At 53.4% G+C, this 18,588-nt stretch overlaps 1 protein-coding gene across 1 annotated transcript; it reads right to left on the reverse strand.

The window, feature by feature from the left end:
- Nucleotides 1-1,990: 1,990 nt before the first annotated feature.
- LOC119301204 (ethylene-responsive transcription factor 1-like) lies at nucleotides 1,991-2,998 on the reverse strand. Its single transcript, XM_037578130.1, has one exon. The coding sequence runs from the start codon at nucleotides 2,844-2,846 to the stop codon at nucleotides 2,163-2,165; it is 684 nt and encodes a 227-aa protein (XP_037434027.1). The 5' UTR covers nucleotides 2,847-2,998; the 3' UTR covers nucleotides 1,991-2,162.
- Between the last annotated feature and the right edge of the window lie 15,590 nt (nucleotides 2,999-18,588).

Below are 18,588 nucleotides of genomic sequence, written 5' to 3' on the forward strand. Positions count from 1 at the left end.
CTCAAGTGCTACCATGATACGGGCTCCTTGGCCGTCGGATTCTCAGATCGGACAACATCTAGAAGCTGTTCGATCTGCTGAACCTATGTGCAATTTTTTAGCTTCTAGGAGACTTTTTTTGACAAATGTTGCAGAGTTGTTGGGAGTCGTCCAATCTAAGAATACGACAATTCAGAAGACCATATTATAGTAGCACCCGAGTCTTGGTAGCACTAAATATTTTTCCCTTTCCCCCCTCCCAACCAAATATGTCCACCTCAGCTTGTTTGCAAGTTACTTAGGGTGTGTTTAGCTGCCTACAAAATCGCAACCAGACCTGCTGTATGCAACATATTTTTTATGTTGAGCTGTTTGATTACATGCAAATACTGTTGGGCCTGCATGTCACGGGTCTTAAAGCACCTCTGGTCTGACTTGCTGAAAAGTGCTGAACCGACAGTTTCCAGCGAGCCATGTCCGAGAAGAGCATCGTGGGTGGCTCTGGCTATACGTGTTTGCACATAATCACCTCCTTAATCTTCCGCCATTCTCTCTATCCTCCGAGCACCTTATCTCCCGGGTCTCCCAGCCCAGCCAAAGGCACACCCTCGCCTCACCTCCTCCGCTCGCCGATGCCGGGGCCGGCGTCCACCCCTCGACCTCTTCCTGCTACATCAAGATCTGGCTCGGGAAGATGGCCTGCCAGACCACTGCCACCCCGCTCGTCCTGTTCGACGCTGCCCACAGGCAGCTCCTACGGCGGCCACGCGGTTCACCCACGTCGAGATCCCCATCACCGGACCGACCGACGACGCGCCAGCGCGGTCCCTGCTCACGCCCAAGGAGGAGCACCTAGAGTCCAGCGCGCCGCGGAGCACGCCTTCACGAAATGCCTGAGTGACCTCGTGAGCATGGTGATGCAGGAGGTGCACTTGGAGCTCACCTTCTCGATGGGGGAGATCATGACGGTGTACTCTTGTGGGCCCGGGCAGCAGGCCGTAGCCCTCGTGGGCGGCGTCGGCGGCAACGACGGGTCCTCCTGAGCGTGCGGCTCAGCGAGATGTACGCGAAGGAGGAGCGGGCTGCTGGTGGAGCTGCGGGTGCCGTTGGGCGCGCAACACAGCCACCCGCACTCGTTGTCTGTCCAGTGCAGCTACCGCGACCCGGTGTCGCAGGAGACCGTGTGCGGCGCCGAGCAGGCGCTGCTCCTGCTCCCGCTCCACGACGGCGGCGGCGGTGGTGGCTCCACCTCCTCGCAGCAACGGCTCCACGACCTGTTCGTGGCCACACACCAACTGTCGTCTGCTCGGAGGCTGGTGCTGCAGTCCCTGCCGGCGCAGCAGCAACATGACCTGCTGGGCAGCCTGGACACGGAGCTGAACGACTTCTCGACGGCCACGCACCTGCTGTCGTCTGCCCGGAGGCTGGTGCTGCAGTCCCCGCCGACGCAGCAGCAATAGGACCCGCTGGGCAGCCTGGACACAGAGCTGAGCGACTTCTCGACGGCCACACACCTGCTGTCGTCTGCCCGAAGGCTGGTGCTGCAGTCCCCGCCGACGCAACAGCAACAGGACCTGCTGGGCGGCCTGGACACAGAGCTGAGCGACTTCTCGACGGGCACACGCCTGCTGTCGTCAGCCCAGAGGCTGTCCTGCAGTCCCCGCCGACGCAGCAGCAGGACCAGGTGGGCGGCCTGGACCTGGAGCTGAGCGACATGCAGTGGCGGCGGCGACTTGAGCCAGTGGCCTCCGGGGAACTACCGTGATGCTTCACGCCGGCGTCGTCACCGTACGCCGCTGGCCGAGGTGCTCTGGTTTAAGTGTAGTAGTTAAGTCCTAATCATGATGCGAGCCAGGCTATCAAATACCGGATGAAAATTATTTTCAAGATGAAGAGACTCCGTATGCAGACACCCAAACAACATGCAAACGTGGTATTTTACTCTATTTCTTCAACCAATCTCCACTCAGCTTGACTCTTTTTTTAATAAAACCAGCGAAAATCGGCGCAATCAACCAAACACGTCCTTTGAAGATTTTAGGTAGTGTAGCAAAGCTCGTTAAAATTGCTCATTCTCCTGTTGTAAGACAGAAAAGAAACGAGACGCACTTACTTGTACACGTACGTGTATGTTTCGTACAAAGTGTTTTTAACAAAATTGCTACCGGATGCATGTGTTATTGTTATCTCGGGAACCGCAAGCTCCAGAGGTCCATGTTGCCGGCCACGTCGGAGCCGGCGAGGAGGCTCTCCATGACGTCGTCCGAGCAGCACTCCAGCAGTATGTGCGCGTCGGAAGGCGCAGTCCCGTGGACATCCTTGGACGAAGACGAGGCGCTCTCCGTTGCACGGGCCACGTTGTCCGCGCCGTCATCGGTGGTGCAAGAAGACGGTCCAGGACGATGGCTGCACGGCGCCGCCGGCGCTGCAGGGAAGTTTGTCCTGGCCTTTCTACCGTGGATGCGCCGCGCCTCGGCGTCGTAGGCGCGGGCGGCCTCCGCGGCCGTGTCGAAGGTGCCGATCCAGACGCGAGCGCCCTTGAAAGTGTCGCGGATTTCCGCCGACCACCTCCCCCACGCCCGCTGCCGGATGCCGCGGTACGGGTGGCTAGGGCTCGCCCTGCGCCGCCTCGGCCTCGCCATGGCCGGCGAGCTGTATAGCTCGCAGGATGCCATGGTACCTGTGGGGAGCGGCTCATTGCGGCCGTCGCCGTCGGCGGCGGCCATGAACTCCCGGAGGGCGGCCTCCCAGTCGTCAGAATCCTCATCCGTCGACCAGCTGCCGCGCATTTCCGCCTTCCCCGCCGACAGGGCTTGGCCGGGACGCCCCATGCCGCGGTCGTTGGCGGCGAACTTCCCTCTGCACATCGTGTACGGGGAATCAATGTTGTTTCAGGTAGTAGCTGTTCGTGTTGTCGAAGGAAGGCTGTGTGTTTCCTCGCGTAGCACGTTGGCCTTATATAGAGGTCAGGTGAAACGTAAAGCATCACTCATCGTAGTGGAGAGCATTTCTACTTCTGCACCTGGCCTGTATTGCATAGCATCTCCGAGAATCCTTCGACAGAACTTCATGTTGGATAACTGTCCGAGTAGGATGTGTTGCTTGGTTCGAAGTTTCTGGAACATTGTGCAGCAAGTGGATAAGGCTTGTCGAGCGCACACCAAGAGGCGCAGGCCAGTGACCAGCAAGTGGAGATAAGGCCAACTCCACCGCACGATCCCAAACGGACGTTTGGATTGGCCGGATTTTGTTTCTTTGGGGCGCCGATGGGTTCGCCCGTGTCTGGCTTTGTCAGATGGGTCGTGCGTGCGCGCACCGCGCGGCCGCACCCCAAATCGTGTTCAGGATGGACATGAATAAAAATAACTAAAAAAATAAATAAACGCATTTTAAAAAACATAAAACATATATAGGGATCGGCCACAAAACGGTCCAGTTTCCACGGCCACTTAAAAGGCCCAGTTTCATAATTAACATATAAAACAAAATATAAAAACGCCTCCCGCGCGCTCCTGCCGCGCCCGTCGGTGCCGTGGCCGTCGTCATCTTCACTGGCCGCCGGTGTCGTCGTCGTCGCTAACGAGGTCGACATAGGCCGGCGGCGTCCAGAGGTGGGCCGGAGGTGCATGGTGGACGGGGGCGGGCTGGACGGCCGAAGGTGCCTGCACCACCTCCTCCCGTGGCGACGCCTCCCGCCCCGGTGACCGCGGCGGAGTGGGGCATCAATTCACGCCCACGCCGGCGGCCATCTCCGGAGCAGTGCAGGACCAGCCCCACCCCTGGCCCAACAGCTGCTGGAACGCGACCGGCGGGTCCTCCCTCCTCTCCTCCTCCACGGCCACCATCTGCAGCTCCGGGAAGGCGACGTCCCCGGTGGCAGAGAGGGCCATGGTCTCCTCCAGGCCGTCCCATTGCCGCTCGTCGTGTGTGTACATGAAGTCGTCCATGACACGCTGCAGGAGACCTGCCTCCTCCTCCGATGTCATGCGAGGAGGTGGAGGGGGCGACGGAGACGGCGATGGCGACGGCGTGGGCGTGACGCCGCGCACCCGCCTACGCCCGCGCTCCTGGGGAGCAGGCGCTGCGCGCTCCTGTCGTGGCCGCCGCGGCCCCGTCGAGGTGCCGGCGAAGAAGGACGCGCGCCTGGTGTCGTGCTCGTCACGAAACCAGGTGTCCCAGAGCCCGGAGTCGGGGGCGTACCTGGGGTCGTAGAAGAGGTCGTCGGGGAGGAGGCGGCGGCGGCGCTCGATCTCCTCGTCGCGCGCATGGCCCCTCGTCGGGACCGGTGGGATCGGGACCCGGTCGACGGAGAGATGCCAGTTATTGGGGAGATGGACGTCGCTCCAGGGGAGCGGCGTCCTCGTCTCCCAATAACGGCGGCACACCGACGCGCGGATGTAATGTCAGTCGCGCTCGTCGGCGAACGTGGGCGCGATGGAGAAAGCGGGCGGCGCGGGGGCCCGGCGTGGTGGCGATGGCGAGGCGGGCTCCTCTTTCTTCACTGAGCCGCGGCGGCGCCCCGACGAGGAACCAGCCTCGCGGTCGTGCTTGCCTTTGCGGCCGTAGTTCCAGAGGCACATGGCTGCGGGCAACCGGCCGGCAAGGTCTTGGCTAGGGTTTGGGAGCAGCCGCTGTTGGGTTTCGAGGAGGCCGCGGGGTGGCGTGGGGCAGTGTGGACGACGACTCGTCCACGCTTCCCACTTAAAGAAGGACGGCGACCGTTTGACGTACGGATGATAGGTGGGGCTGCTCGCTCGTGCGCATTGATGTGGGCGGGTGGGAGATAGATGGCCGCCTGCCACGCGGCTCCGACGTGGACGAGCGCGCGTCTGTTTGTTGTCCGTCGCGACCCAAACCCGACGCAAGTTTACGTTCGAAATGGGTCGGCCCGGACATAAAACATACAAGATGGGTCCGTGCCGTCACACGCTAAATTACCTCCTTTGTTTATTTTATTTCAAATAAACAGGATCGGACAGAATAGGGTCGCACGGTGGAATTGGCCTAAATATTCGATTCAAACGAGGCCGGAGCCATTGAACCGGCGCTGGCAGCAGCGACGGAGATTTACGTTCAACTGGAACTACTGGTCGTACCATGCTTGCTAATTACTCCGTACGGACTGCTGCTTGCACCTCCCGTGTGGAATTCAATGATCGTTACTGTTACTGTTGAGTATGGTATTCGTACATGTATATTGTCTTTTGTATATTATGTCCATCTCTCTAGCTTGTTGTATAGATTGAGGTAAAAGCCTCACCTTGTATTTATATATACCGTGCACATTGCACCGAATCAATATATCGTGCAATTCATACATCTACATGATATCAGTTTTTAGGTTTAGACTTTTAAACTAGCTTCCGATGCCGCCGCCGCCGCACTCCTCCGTGCCGCCGCTGCTTCCCATCCCGATCCTTAACCCGCCCCGCCGCTGCTTCCCATCGCGCGACCAGCGCACGCCCGCGCGAGTCACGCCGCCTGCCGCTAGCCGCTACGCGCGCTTGCCTGCACGCTGCTCGCCGCTACGCGCCAACCTTGTCTGCCAGCTGCCCGTCCCGTTTGATCGGACGCACGCCGCACGCCTCGTCTGCTCGCCTCGTTAGTACCCGCTCGCCTCGCAAAACGCTGTTGCCGCTGACCTGAGCCACCAAGTCGCCTCGTCATGTCGTCAGTCACTTCCTCCGGGTCCACCAACTCCAACCCGTTCGCCGACGCCAACCTTCCCGACGTCAACGACATCCGCAGACTCAACATCTTCGAGCGGGTGCCGATTCGTCTCTCCCAGACGAACTTCTACCACACATGGAAGACGTATTTCTCCCTCGTGTTTCGGGAGTATCATTTCATGGATCACGTGGACCGCACCGTCGACTCCAGTCTCGTCCCCGAGTTTCACGACTGGTCCACCATCGACACCACGATCATCCGCTGGTTTTTTCTCACCATCACGCCCGACCTCTTCCAGACGGTCATGACGGACGGTGATGATGCCTGCGTCGTGTGGACCAAGCTGAACGGGTTCTCCACCGACAACAAGCTCCAGCGTCGCGTTTTTCTGCAGCAAGAGTTTTTTGGGTGTCATCAGGACAACACCTCCATCGACGACTATTGTTGCCGCCTTAAGACTCTCGCCGATGAGCTTCGTGATATTGGCGCCAAGGTCAATGATGACCTCCTGCTCAGCACGCTCACCGTCGGGCTCAATGAGGATTTCGGCAACGCCGCGGGGAACCTCAGCCTCATCCCCAACCCGTCCTTCGCCAAGTTCGTTGCGTATCTCCGCTTGAAGGAGAAGCGGATGAAGCAGGTGAAGACGCGCGCCATCCACACCGCCCTCATTGCCGGCACCTCCCGCGGTGGGCCTCCGCCGCCTCCCGCTGCCCCGCGCCCCAGCAGCGTCATCAGGCGCCTTTTCCGGCGCCCCAGCAGCCAGGGCTCCTGCCCCTGCCGTATGGCCCACCCACGCCCCCCGCTCCTCTCGCTGAAAAGCGCCGCGGGGGCCGGCACGGTGGCCGACACGGCGGTCAGCAGCAGCAGCAGCCGTAGCACGTTGGCCAGCAGCAGCAGCAGTTTCCGGCGCCGCAGCAGCTCCAGGTGCCGCCCCCATGGGCCTCCGGCTACAACCCCTGGACCAGTGTTGTCCATGCGTACACCATGCCGGTTCCACGGGCTCCTGCACCGACGCACCAGGCCTACTACGCGTCTCCGCAGCCGTACGGAGGATACCCACCGCCGCAGATGAGCGGCGCCTATGGTCTCCCTGCGATCCCGCCGCCGCCCTCGCCGGTCCTGCCGCCGGCACCTTGGGATCTGGCACTCCTCGCCGCGATGCACGTTGCGCCCACGCCGAACAACTACACTGGAGGCGGTGATTGGTACATGGACACCGGGGCTACGGCTCACATGTTTGCTCATCCTGGTAATCTTGCCTCCTTCATCCCTATCACCACCGACCGCCGTATCATTGTCGGCGACGGTTCCACACTACCTATCACACATGTCGGGCACACTTCTTTTCCTTCTATTTCTATGCCTATTACTTTGTCTAACATTCTTGTGTCCCCTCATCTTATTAAGAATCTTGTTTCCGTTCGTTGTTTAACTCGTGAAAATCCTGTTACTGTTGAATTTGACGAGCTTGGTTTTTGTGTCAAGGACGCTCGAACCAGGATGGTACTTCACCGATGTGACAGCCTCGACGAGCTCTATCCGGTGCATCCGTTGTCCACCTCCACCACCGCACCGGTTGCTCTCTCCGCCGGCGTTGATCTCTGGCACGCTCGTTTGGGTCATCCCAACCCCGTCACACTTCGTCATATTCTTAGGAGTTTCAGTTTCAGTTGTAATAAGATAGATAACCACACCTGTCATGCCTGTCGTGTCGGCAAACATGTCCGCCTTCCGTTCAATAACTCCACCACCATAGCTTCTTTCCTTTTCAGTTGATTCATAACGATGTGTGGACCTCTCCGGTTCCTAGTAATTCGGGCTATTTATACTATCTGGTTATTCTTGATGATTATTCTCACTATGTGTGGACATTTCCTTTACGGCGCAAGTCGGATGCACTCTCCACTTTGTTGGCCTTTTACTCCTATGTCAGCACGCAATTTGGGCGTCTCATTCTTGCTCTTCAGACTGACAATGGAAAAGAGTTCAACAATCTTGCTTTCCGCATTTTTCTGTCACACCACGGCACAGTTTTTCGTCTCACATGCCCGCATACTTCACAGCAGAACGGTCGAGCCGAACGCGTCCTTCGCACTCTGAACGACTGCGTTCGGACGCTCCTGTTCCATGCTAATGTGCCGCCTGTTGGGGAACGTTGCAGAAAATTAAAATTTTTCCTACGGTTTCACCAAGATCCATCTATGAGTTCATCTAAGCAACGAGTCTAGGGAGAGAGTTTGCATCTACATACCACTTGTAGATCGCGTGCGGAAGCTTGCAAGGTGATGATGTAGTCGTACTCGACGTGATCCAAATCACCGATGACCAGCGCCAAACGGACGGCACCTCCGCGTTCAACACACGTACCGAACAGCCACGTCTCCTCCTTCTTGATCCAGCAAGGAAGGGAGGAGAGGTTGAGGGAGATGGCACCAGCAGCAGCACGACGGCGTGGTGTTGATGGAGCTGCAGTACTCCGGCAAAGCTTCGCTAAGCACTATGGAGGTGGAGGAGGTGTTGGGGAGGGAGAAGGAGGCAACCAAAGGCCAAGGCGTTCAGGTATGAAGTCCCTCCTCTCCCCCACTATATATAGGGGTGCCAAGGGGGGGTGGCCGGCCCTAGGAGATCCAATCTCCTAGGGGGTGCGGCGGCCAAGGGGGGTTTTCCCTCCCCCCAAGGCACCTAGGAGGTGCCTTACCCTCCTAGGACTCTTGCCCCCTTGAACCCTAGGCGCATGGGCCTATGTGGGGCTGGTGCCCTTGGCCCATTAGGCCAAGGCGCACCCCCACACAGCCCATGTGGCCCCCCGGGACAGGTGGACCCACCCGGTGGACCCCCGGGACCCTTCCGGTGGTCCCGGTACAATACCGATAACCCCGAAACTTGTCCCGATGCCCGAAACAGGACTTCCCATATATAAATCTTTACCTCCGGACCATTCCGGAACTCCTCGTGACGTCCGGGATCTCATCCGGGACTCCGAACAACATTCGGGTTACTGCATATACATATCCCTATAACCCTAGCGTAACTGAACCTTAAGTGTGTAGACCCTACGGGTTCGGGAGACATGCAGACATGACCGAGACTCTCTTAGTCAATAACCATCAGCGGGATCTAGATACCCATGATGGCTCCCACATGCTCCTCGATGTTGTCATCGGATGAACCACTATGTCGAGGATTCGATCAAACCCTGTATGCAATTCCCTTTGTCAATCGGTACGTTACTTGCCCGAGACTCGATCGTCGGTATCCCAATACCTTGTTCAGTCTCGTTACCGGCAAGTCACTTTACTCGTACCGTAATGCATGATCCCGTGTCCAACACCTTGGTCACATTGAGCTCAATATGATGATGCATTACCGAGTGGGCCCAGAGATACCTCTCCGTCATACGGAGTGACAAATCCCAGTCTCGATCCGTGTCAACCCAACAGCTACTTTCGAAGATACCTGTAATGCACCTTTATAGTCACCCAGTTACGTTGTGACGTTTGATACACCCAAGGCACTCTTACGGTATCCGGGAGTTACACGATCTCATGGTCGAAGGAAGAGATACTTGACACTTGCAAAGCTCTAGCAAAACGAACTACACGATCTTTTATGCTATGCTTAGGATTGGGTCTTGTCCATCACATCATTCTCCTAATGATGTGATCCCGTTATCAACGACATCCAATGTCCATAGTCAGGAAACCATGACTATCTGTTGATCACAACGAGTTGGTCAACTAGAGGCTTACCAGGGACATAGTGTGGTCTAAGTATTCACACGTGTATTACGATTTCCGGATAATACAGTTATAGCATGAATAAAAGACAATTATCATGAACAATGAAATATAATAATACTTTTATTATTGCCTCTAGGGCATATTTCCAACACCGCCTCATTTCTGGCCAGATGCACTCATTACTGCTTCACTTCTCCTTAACCTTCGCCCTTGCCGCCCACGATGGAACTATGCACCTCATCATCTTCTCTTCGGTACGCCCCCATCTTATGATGACTTGCGTATTTTCGGGTGCCTTTGCTATCCTAGCACTATGGACTCCGCTCCTCACAAACTCGCACCTCGTTCTGTCGCTTGCATCTTCATCGGCTACCCCTCCAACTCCAAGGGATATCGGTGCTACGATCCCGTCTCCCACCGTGTGTTCACTTCCCGGCACGTTTACTTTGATGAGCATGTGTTTCCATTTCAGCAGGTACCTCCGGCTGTTCCTCCCGCCACCGGTGACGCAGGTTCCTCGGCGTCGCCCCCTGGCTTTGAGGCGCGCCCCCCGCCTGCGCCGTCGGCCCCCTCGGCGCCCCCGGCGCCCCTCAGCGCCCCCTCGGCGCCCCCGGTGCCCTCGGCCTCCTCGGCGCCCCCGGCCTCCTCGGCGCCCCCGGCCCCCGTGCCTCCGGCACCTCTGGCCGGCCCGGTCACCCGCGCCCGTACGGGCGTTTTTCGCCCGAGCTCGCGCTACGCCGTGGATGACTACGTCCATGCGGCGTCCACCTCTGAGTCGTCGCCTTTGCCATCCTCTGTCCGAGACGCTCTTCGTGACCCGCGCTGGCTGGTTGCGATGCAAGAGGAGTTTGACGCCCTGTTGCGCAACCGGACGTGGCAGCTTGTTCCACATCCCCGGCATGCCAACTTGATTACCGCGAAGTGGGTTTTCAAACACAAGCTCCGTCCTGATGGTACTCTTGATCGCTATAAAGCGCGTTGGGTCGTTCGGGGCTTGAGGCAGCGTGCTGGCATCGACTTCACCGACACATTCGCTCTGGTCGTCAAGCCCGGCACGATTCGCACGGTTCTTCACCTTGCGGTCTCCCGTGCTTAGCCGGTGCACCAGATGGACGTCTCTAACGCCTTCCTCCATGGTCACCTCGAGGAGCAGGTCTTCTGCCAGCAGCCCACCGGGTTTGTTGACCCGGCGCTTCCCGACCATGTGTGCCTGCTCTTGCGGTCCTTGTATGGACTCAAACAGGCTCCGCGCGCTTGGTACCAGCGCATAGCGGCGTTTCTCCACCAGCTTGGGTTTCGCTCTACCCGCTCGGACGCCTCACTCTTCGTCTATCATTAGGGCTCCGACACGGCCTACTTGCTGCTCTACATCGACGACATCATCCTGACAGCATGTACGGCTGGTCTCCTCAGTCAGCTCATGGCTCGTCTCCGCGCTGAGCTCGCCATCAAGGACTTGGGCCCCTTGCACTACTTCCTCGGTGTCGAGGTGGTGCGTCGTCCGGATGGTTTCTTCCTTCATCAGCGGAAGTACGCTCATGAGCTCCTGGAGCGCGTCGGCATGCTTAACTGCAAGCCTGCCGCTACGCCTGTTGATACGAAGGCCAAGCTCTCTGCCACGGATGGTTCTCCTGCTTCGGATGCTGCTTTCTATCGGTCTATCGTTGGCGCTCTCCAGTACCTCACCCTGACTCGACCGGAGATCCAGTATGCCGTGCAGCAGGTGTGTCTTCATATGCATGCTCCTCAAGACGTTCACTGGGCTGCCATCAAGCGGATTCTTTGCTATGTCTGTGGCACTATGGATCTTGGCGTCACGCTTCACGCCTCCGCCGACACTGTCCTCACCGCCTACTCCGATGCTGACTGGGCGGGCTGTCCTAACACTCGTTGTTCCACTTCGGGCTATTGTGTCTACCTTGGACCCTCACTTATCTCGTGGTCGTCTAAGCGGCAGCCTACGGTCTCTCGTTCCAGTGTTGAGACCGAGTATCGTGTGGTGGCCAACACCGTCGCTGAGTGTTCGTGGCTTCGCCAGCTGCTTCAGGAGCTTTCCTGCCCTGTTGACCATGCCACGGTGGTCTACTGTGACAATGTCTTGGCAGTCTACCTCTCTGCTAACCCGGTACATCATCGCTGGACCAAGCATATTGAGTTGGATATTCATTTTGTTCAGGAACAGGTGGCTCTTAGCCATATTCGTGTTTTACATGTTCCTACTTCCCAACAATTTGCAGATATCATGACCAAGGGCTTGCCTACGGCGTCATTTGAGGAGTTCCGGTCCAGTCTTTGCGTCAGCCGTGGTGCCGCTTCGACTGCAGGGGGCTGTTGAGTATGATATTCGTGCATGTATATTGTCTTTTGTACATTAGGCCCACCTCTCTAGGTTGTTGTATAGATTGAGGTAGATGCCCCACCTTGTACTTATATATACCGTGCACATTGCACCGAATCAATATATCGTGCAATTCATACATCTACAGTTACTCCCGTTTCTAGTGCTTGTAGTTGTACTACCATAAATCTCCGTTGTCGACTACTCATACGAGGCTGGTCGTATTTCCTCTATTTTTATTTAGTCTGTGTTTAGCTTTAGGACGACGATAACTGTCACATGTGTGGGTGTTAAAGAGTCTGCCCAGACGTTTTGTTTTTTGTCTATATAAGAGGACCAGCCCACACGTCTATATATGGAAAAAACAACTAGCGTTCACACGCATCTTTTTTTCCTTGCGGTCCCTTTCACACGTCTACGTGTGGGCAAAATGCATAACGCCCACACGACCTCTCTCAGCCACCTACCTCATGGTCCCGCACGCCCCGCGTGACAGTCATCACGCATCTCCGCAGTTGCCATGGTCCGGACCCTCTTCAATGTCCGTTTAACTGCAGTTGTCATGGTTGCTCAACTGCAGTTGCCATCTTAGGTCAAGTGCCAGATGCCATTTGGGACAACTGCAGTTGTTGTTATGTATGGTCTAGTTTACTATATTTGCCATGATTTGAAAACTTTAGAGGTTGTCATCCACTAACACTAAGCAGTTGCCATAATTTGAAAACCTTAGGAGTTGCCACCTACTAACACTAGTCAGTTGCCGTGTAGCGCTACAAAGAGACATGGCAAAACAACATGTTCGGGTAAAAGAGAGAGTTGCCATCTGCTTACAAGCACACCAGGGCAGTTGTCGTGTACTGTGCAAAACACGTGGCACCTGACATGTTCGGGTAAAAAAAGAGAGAGTTGTCATCTGCTTACAAGCATACTAGGGCAGTTGTCATGGACACTGCAAAACGCATGGCAACTGGCAGCTTGGGTATGGAAGAGAAGACGGGTGTGTGGGCGAGATGGCAAATACCCACACACCAGCCCTTGTGTGTGAGTGAAAAAGGGTGTGTGGATGAACTGCTAAACGCCCACACGCCAGTCCTTCCGTGTGGTGAAACGGACATGTGGACGACTGGGTGAATGCTCACACACCAGCCCAGTCCTATCTGGCACCACAAACATGCCAAGATTCATGCACCCACAAACGGACACGGATCCACGCGTGTGGACCAGATGCAAACGCCCACACGTGTGGGCGTTAGTATTTTCGTAGCTTTAATGAACGAAAGTACTAATGCCCACACGTGTGGCAATTTTGCAACTCGCTCACACGCGTGAATCATCCTCCAGTGCAGTTTGCACGAATCTTTACATATTGAGGCAGAATTTGCATGCCACATAGGACGGGGTTGGTGTGTGGGCGTTTGAGAGTTTGCCCACACGCCCCGCACCATGCTATTTGCCAGTTGCGCTATGTGTGCGAACTAGTTTCTGCCCACACACCACCTAGTCCATACGCGTGTGGGCGAATTGATTTTTGCACACATGACACTCCTACGTTATGCATGGCAACTGCAGTTACGCATATGTGGCAACTAGGTAAACACACATGGCAACTATGATTCGTTGCTAGACGGCAATTGCAGTTGGGCATACGTGGCAACCAGATAAACACACAAACCATACATGGCAACTATGGTTGGACCACACGTGGCAACTAGGTAAACACACATGGCAACTATTGTTTGACCATATGTGACAAGTAATTAATCACACACGGCAACTACTATAAATTAGACATGACAACTATAGTTAACCAAAACAGATAGAGTTGTCATGATTTTACAACTACATTTGTCATCCCGAATAACTATATCTGCCATCCCGAATGGCAACTAAATTGTCATCCCGCGGGTACCTAACGTAGCTGCGTCAGGACGTGTAGGCATTTTTGCTTCGTGCCACACGCGCGGGGTGGAGATGAGTAGTACTTGTTGGACGTGTGACACGAAGCAGCTGTGCCCGCACGTGTGGATAATTCTAATGTCCGTCACATACAGCCCGTGTGAACTGCCTCCTGCTCACGCCACACACAGTGTGTGGGCGGATGTCTAATATACCACACGTGTGGTGGATATCGGCGTCCTTAATCAAAGTCAAACTTTGTAAACTTCAATAAAGTTTATAAAAAAATATTAATATATACCATAACAAATCAATATCATTAAATTTATTATTAAATATACTTTCACATCATATAAATTTATTATGGTAAATATTTATATTATTTTTCGTAAACTTGGTCAAACTTTACAAAATTTGACTTCAGTCAGCTCTAATATGCAGAGTAAATAAAAATAGAGAAAATATTATTTTCATAGTGCATAGTATCATAGATTAGTATCATACATGTTCTTATTTATTATAATGCAGGACACATAGTAGAATAGAATTTATTATGATACCATATCATAATATAATACTCAACACTCTTCGACATTCGTCATGCATAATATTCTTTTTTGTTTTCAAATATTTGTCTTTCTAGAGATTTCAACAAGTGACTACTCCCTCCCTCCGGGAATACTTGTCATCAAGATGAATAAAAGGGGATGTATCTAGATGTATTTTAGTTCTAGATACACCTCTTTTTATCCATTTTAATGACAAGTATTTCCGGATAGAGGGAGTATATACAAAGCAAAATGAGTAAATATACACTTTAAAATATATTTATATATTATATTATAGTCCATTCAAGATGTCTAGAAAGATAAATATTTAGAAACAGAAAGTACCAATTAGGATACTCCCATTACGGTTAGTCTGATAACACTAGACCACCGTAACACTAGACCGGTGGTCTGCTTTGTCAAATAAATGCCTTTCATTCATATTATTGATCAGATCAATACCCCAAATACTGTCGGCGGCCATATAGAAAACTTAGTATATTGTACTGTACAATGCTTTGTCAACTTCGTATATTGTACTGTAGTATTCTTTAGTAGAAAAGAGTAAAAGTAAAATCTCACACGAAGATGCCGTAGTTTTTGCCAGCTGACTGTAACTCTGCATCTATGAAATAAAACACTTTTATCCCTGCAAAAAAGAAAACTTCCCGCCAAAAGAAAAAAAAAAGAACTTTTGGCTTAGATGGTTCCTTGAATCTAGCTCGCTCAGTCGATTTCGTGTCGATTTATACGGCCAAGCGGGAGAATCTTGTCCCGCCAAGTGGCCGGTCTAGCTCCTCCCTCGGAGCAGGGCACCTGGCCATGGCTAACAGACAAGTTGCGCTTAAGCCAAACCATGGGCGCGGGCAAAGCAGGAGCTGTGCCGATGGCGATAAGGACAGCTCAAGTGGGGGAACTCGCCTTTCACCACACCCTTTTTTCACCGCAACTCACTTCATAGTTGAATCTTGCCGTAGGCTTTCCTTCCGCGCGCATGACGATGTAGTGGTGGCATATGAAACGCCCAACCAGTATTTGAACAAATTGAGTGTGACTTCAGTATGATATCATTGAGCAGCTCCTTTGGATTCTATTCTATATTTTTGGTTGGTTTTCATATAGCCAACCGCTTGTCTCGGAGTATCTACAGCCAGATTTGGCAAATCTGGCTACTTAAACGTTCGCGGGTACTAATCGGGCACCTCTCAAATGTTGTGTCATACATCCATATACCACAAATTTCGATTCTCAAATTCATGCAATCCATGCACGTCCATCATACGGTACAAACTATCTGGATGCTAAAGTTCGAAATAAAGCAAAGCAAATCATGGTTCAACACCGGACATAGCAAAATGAAATCAATGTCCGAGCATGACGGATGGCCTCGGATCATTGACTGGGCGGCTGCTCCGAGTGGAATGCATCCTGCTCGTCCTGCTCTGCCTGCATCCGGGCAGCCTCCTTCGCCTGCATCCGGCCTGCCTGCTCCGCCTGCATCCGGGCTGCAGTCGTCCTCGCCGCCACGTACTTCCTGCGGTCGTTGATCTCCTTCTTCTTGTCTGTAAGCCACTTCTTCGCATGCTCATCATAGAAGGTGTATTCCGCCGACATGATCCTCAGCATCTTTCGCGTCCCGAGCGAGTTGCAACCTCTCCTTCTCAAGATCTATGTCGCCAAATGTCTTGGCCTTCTCGAGCTCCCATTTGATCGCCGCTTGTTGCTTCTCCAACTCGATCTTCCCCCTTTCAGTTTTGAGCTTCTTATCCGCCCTTTTCCGGTCCCACTCTATCCTTTCCTTTTGTGCATCCAACATGAGTTTGTACCTCTCCTCCTTGTTCTCCCTCACCAAAAAAATGTCGGTCCATGTTGACGACATTTTGGTAGCCGCGGCATCACGGGCGGCACGTGCCTTCTCCCGCTTGTTTCCCATGACTTGGTGGTTGTCCTTTGGCACGGTGGCTTTTCCATTCTCCACGACAACATCGTCCTCTTCATCGTCCAACCCAATTGATTGGTTGCAGCTTGAGCCATCGTTCCTCTTCTTGCCGGACTTGAGGTTGGCCACAACTTGGTTCCACTTCGGCTTGCCATTCAATATGACCCAACAATAGCTAAAAGCAAATGGCTTCTTCTCCACCTCGTGATACAGAGTGGCCGCCACCACCGTCTAGCAAACAACATATGTATGAGTACGAGAATGCAAACACAAGAAGCTGTTGGGGAACGTAGTAATTTCAAAAAAATTCCTACGCACACGCAAGATCATGGTGATGCATAGCAACGAGAAGGGAGAGTGTTGTCTACGTACCCTCGTAGACCGAAGCAGAAGCGTTGACGCAACGTAGAGGAAGTAGTCGTACGTCTTCCCGGTTCAACCGATCCAAGCACCGTTACTCCGGCACCTCCGAGTTCTTGGCACACGTTCAGCTCGATGACGCTCCCCGGGCTCCGTTCCAGCAAAGCTTCGGGGAGGAGTTCTGTTAGCACGACGGCGTGGTGACGATCTTGATGTTCAACCGTCGCAGGGCTTCGCCTAAGCACCGCTACAATATGACCGAGGTGGAATATGGTGGAGGGGGGCACCGCACACGGCTAAGGAACGATCACGAAGATCAACATGTGTGTTCTAGGGTGCCCCCTGCCCCCGTATATAAAGGAGCCAAGGGGAGGGGGCGGCCGGCCAAGGAGGGCGCGCCAAGGGGGAGTCCTACTCCCACCGGGAGTAGGACTCCCTTCTTTCCTAGTTGGAGAAGGAGAAGTGGGAAAGAGGAGGAAGAGGGAAAGGAAAGGGGGGGCGCCGCCCCCTTCTCCTTGTCCTATTCGGACTAGGGAGGGGAGGGGCGCACGGCCACCTCTTGCCTCCTTTCCTCTTCTCCCTTAGGGCCCATGTAGGCCCAATAACCCCCGGGGGGTTCCGGTAACCCCCCGATACTCCGGTAAAATCCCGATTTCACCCGGAACGATTCCGATATCCAAATATAGGCTTCCAATATATCGATCTTTATGTCTCGACCATTTCGAGATTCCTCGTCATGTCCATGATCACATCCGGGACTCCGAACAACCTTCGGTACATCAAAATACATAAACCCATAATGAAACTGTCATCGTAACGTTAAGCGTGCGGACCCCACAGTTCGAGAACAATGTAGACATGACCGAGACACGTCTCCGGTCAATAACCAATAGCGGAACCTGGATGCTCATATTGGTTTCTACATATTCTACGAAGATCTTTATCGGTCAGACCGCATAACAACATACGTTGTTCCCTTTGTCATCGGTATGTTACTTGCCCGAGATTCGATCGTCGGTATCTCAATACCTAGTTCAATCTCGTTACCGGCAAGTCTCTTTACTCGTTCCGTAATACATTATCTCACAACTAACTCATTAGTTGCAATGCTTGCAAGGCTTATGTGATGTGCATTGCCGAGAGGGCCCAGAGATACCTCTCCGACAATCGGAGTGACAAATCCTAATCTCGAAATACGCCAACCCAACATGTACCTTTGGAGACACCTGTAGAGCACCTTTATAATCACCCAGTTACGTTGTGACGTTTGGTAGCACACAAAGTGTTCCTCCGGCAAACGGGAGTTGCATAATCTCATAGTCATAGGAACATATATAAGTCATGAAGAAAGCAATAGCAACATACTAAACGATCGGGTGCTAAGCTAATGGAATGGGTCATGTCAATCAGATCATTCACCTAATGATGTGATCCCGTTAATCAAATAACAACTCTTTGTCCATGGTTAGGAAACATAACCATCTTTGATTAACGAACTAGTCAAGTAGAGGCATACTAGTGACACTCTGTTTGTCTATGTATTCACACATGTATTATGTTTCCGGTTAATATAATTCTAGCATGAATAATAAACATTTATCATGATATAAGGAAATAAATAATAACTTTATTATTGCCTCTAGGGCATATTTCCTTCAGAAGCATATACAATGGATGACAAGATGAGGCAATCGATCTTACGTGAGTTGACTCCCATCCCACTTTGAGGGTGTTTGGTCACTTGTGAGTAGTAGCCGACGTACTTGTTCACTTCCCCTTGAATAATCCCCCAACGATGTTGGAGGGATGCCACATTGCAAGTGGTCATGATAGGATGCGGCTCCACATTCTCCTTTTGCTCGTGATACTCCTTCCAAATCTTCGTCCAATAGGTGTTCCCCTTTTGCTGGGTGCCACATATTGGATCCATCGTTGTGGCCAACCAAGCTTTGACCAACAAGATGTTCTCAGATATTGAGAATGCCAGACCTCTTGCCTTCGGTGTCTTGGTCTTCTTCTTCTTGCTCGGATTGGGATTGAATGGTGTCCCAACTTCAAATGCGTGGCGGCCTCCAATTCTTACTCCATTTCGGCCGGTTCTTCATTGTCATTGAT

The sequence above is a fragment of the Triticum dicoccoides genome, chromosome 5A (genome assembly GCF_002162155.2).
Source record: "Triticum dicoccoides isolate Atlit2015 ecotype Zavitan chromosome 5A, WEW_v2.0, whole genome shotgun sequence".
Lineage (NCBI taxonomy): Eukaryota > Viridiplantae > Streptophyta > Magnoliopsida > Poales > Poaceae > Triticum > Triticum dicoccoides.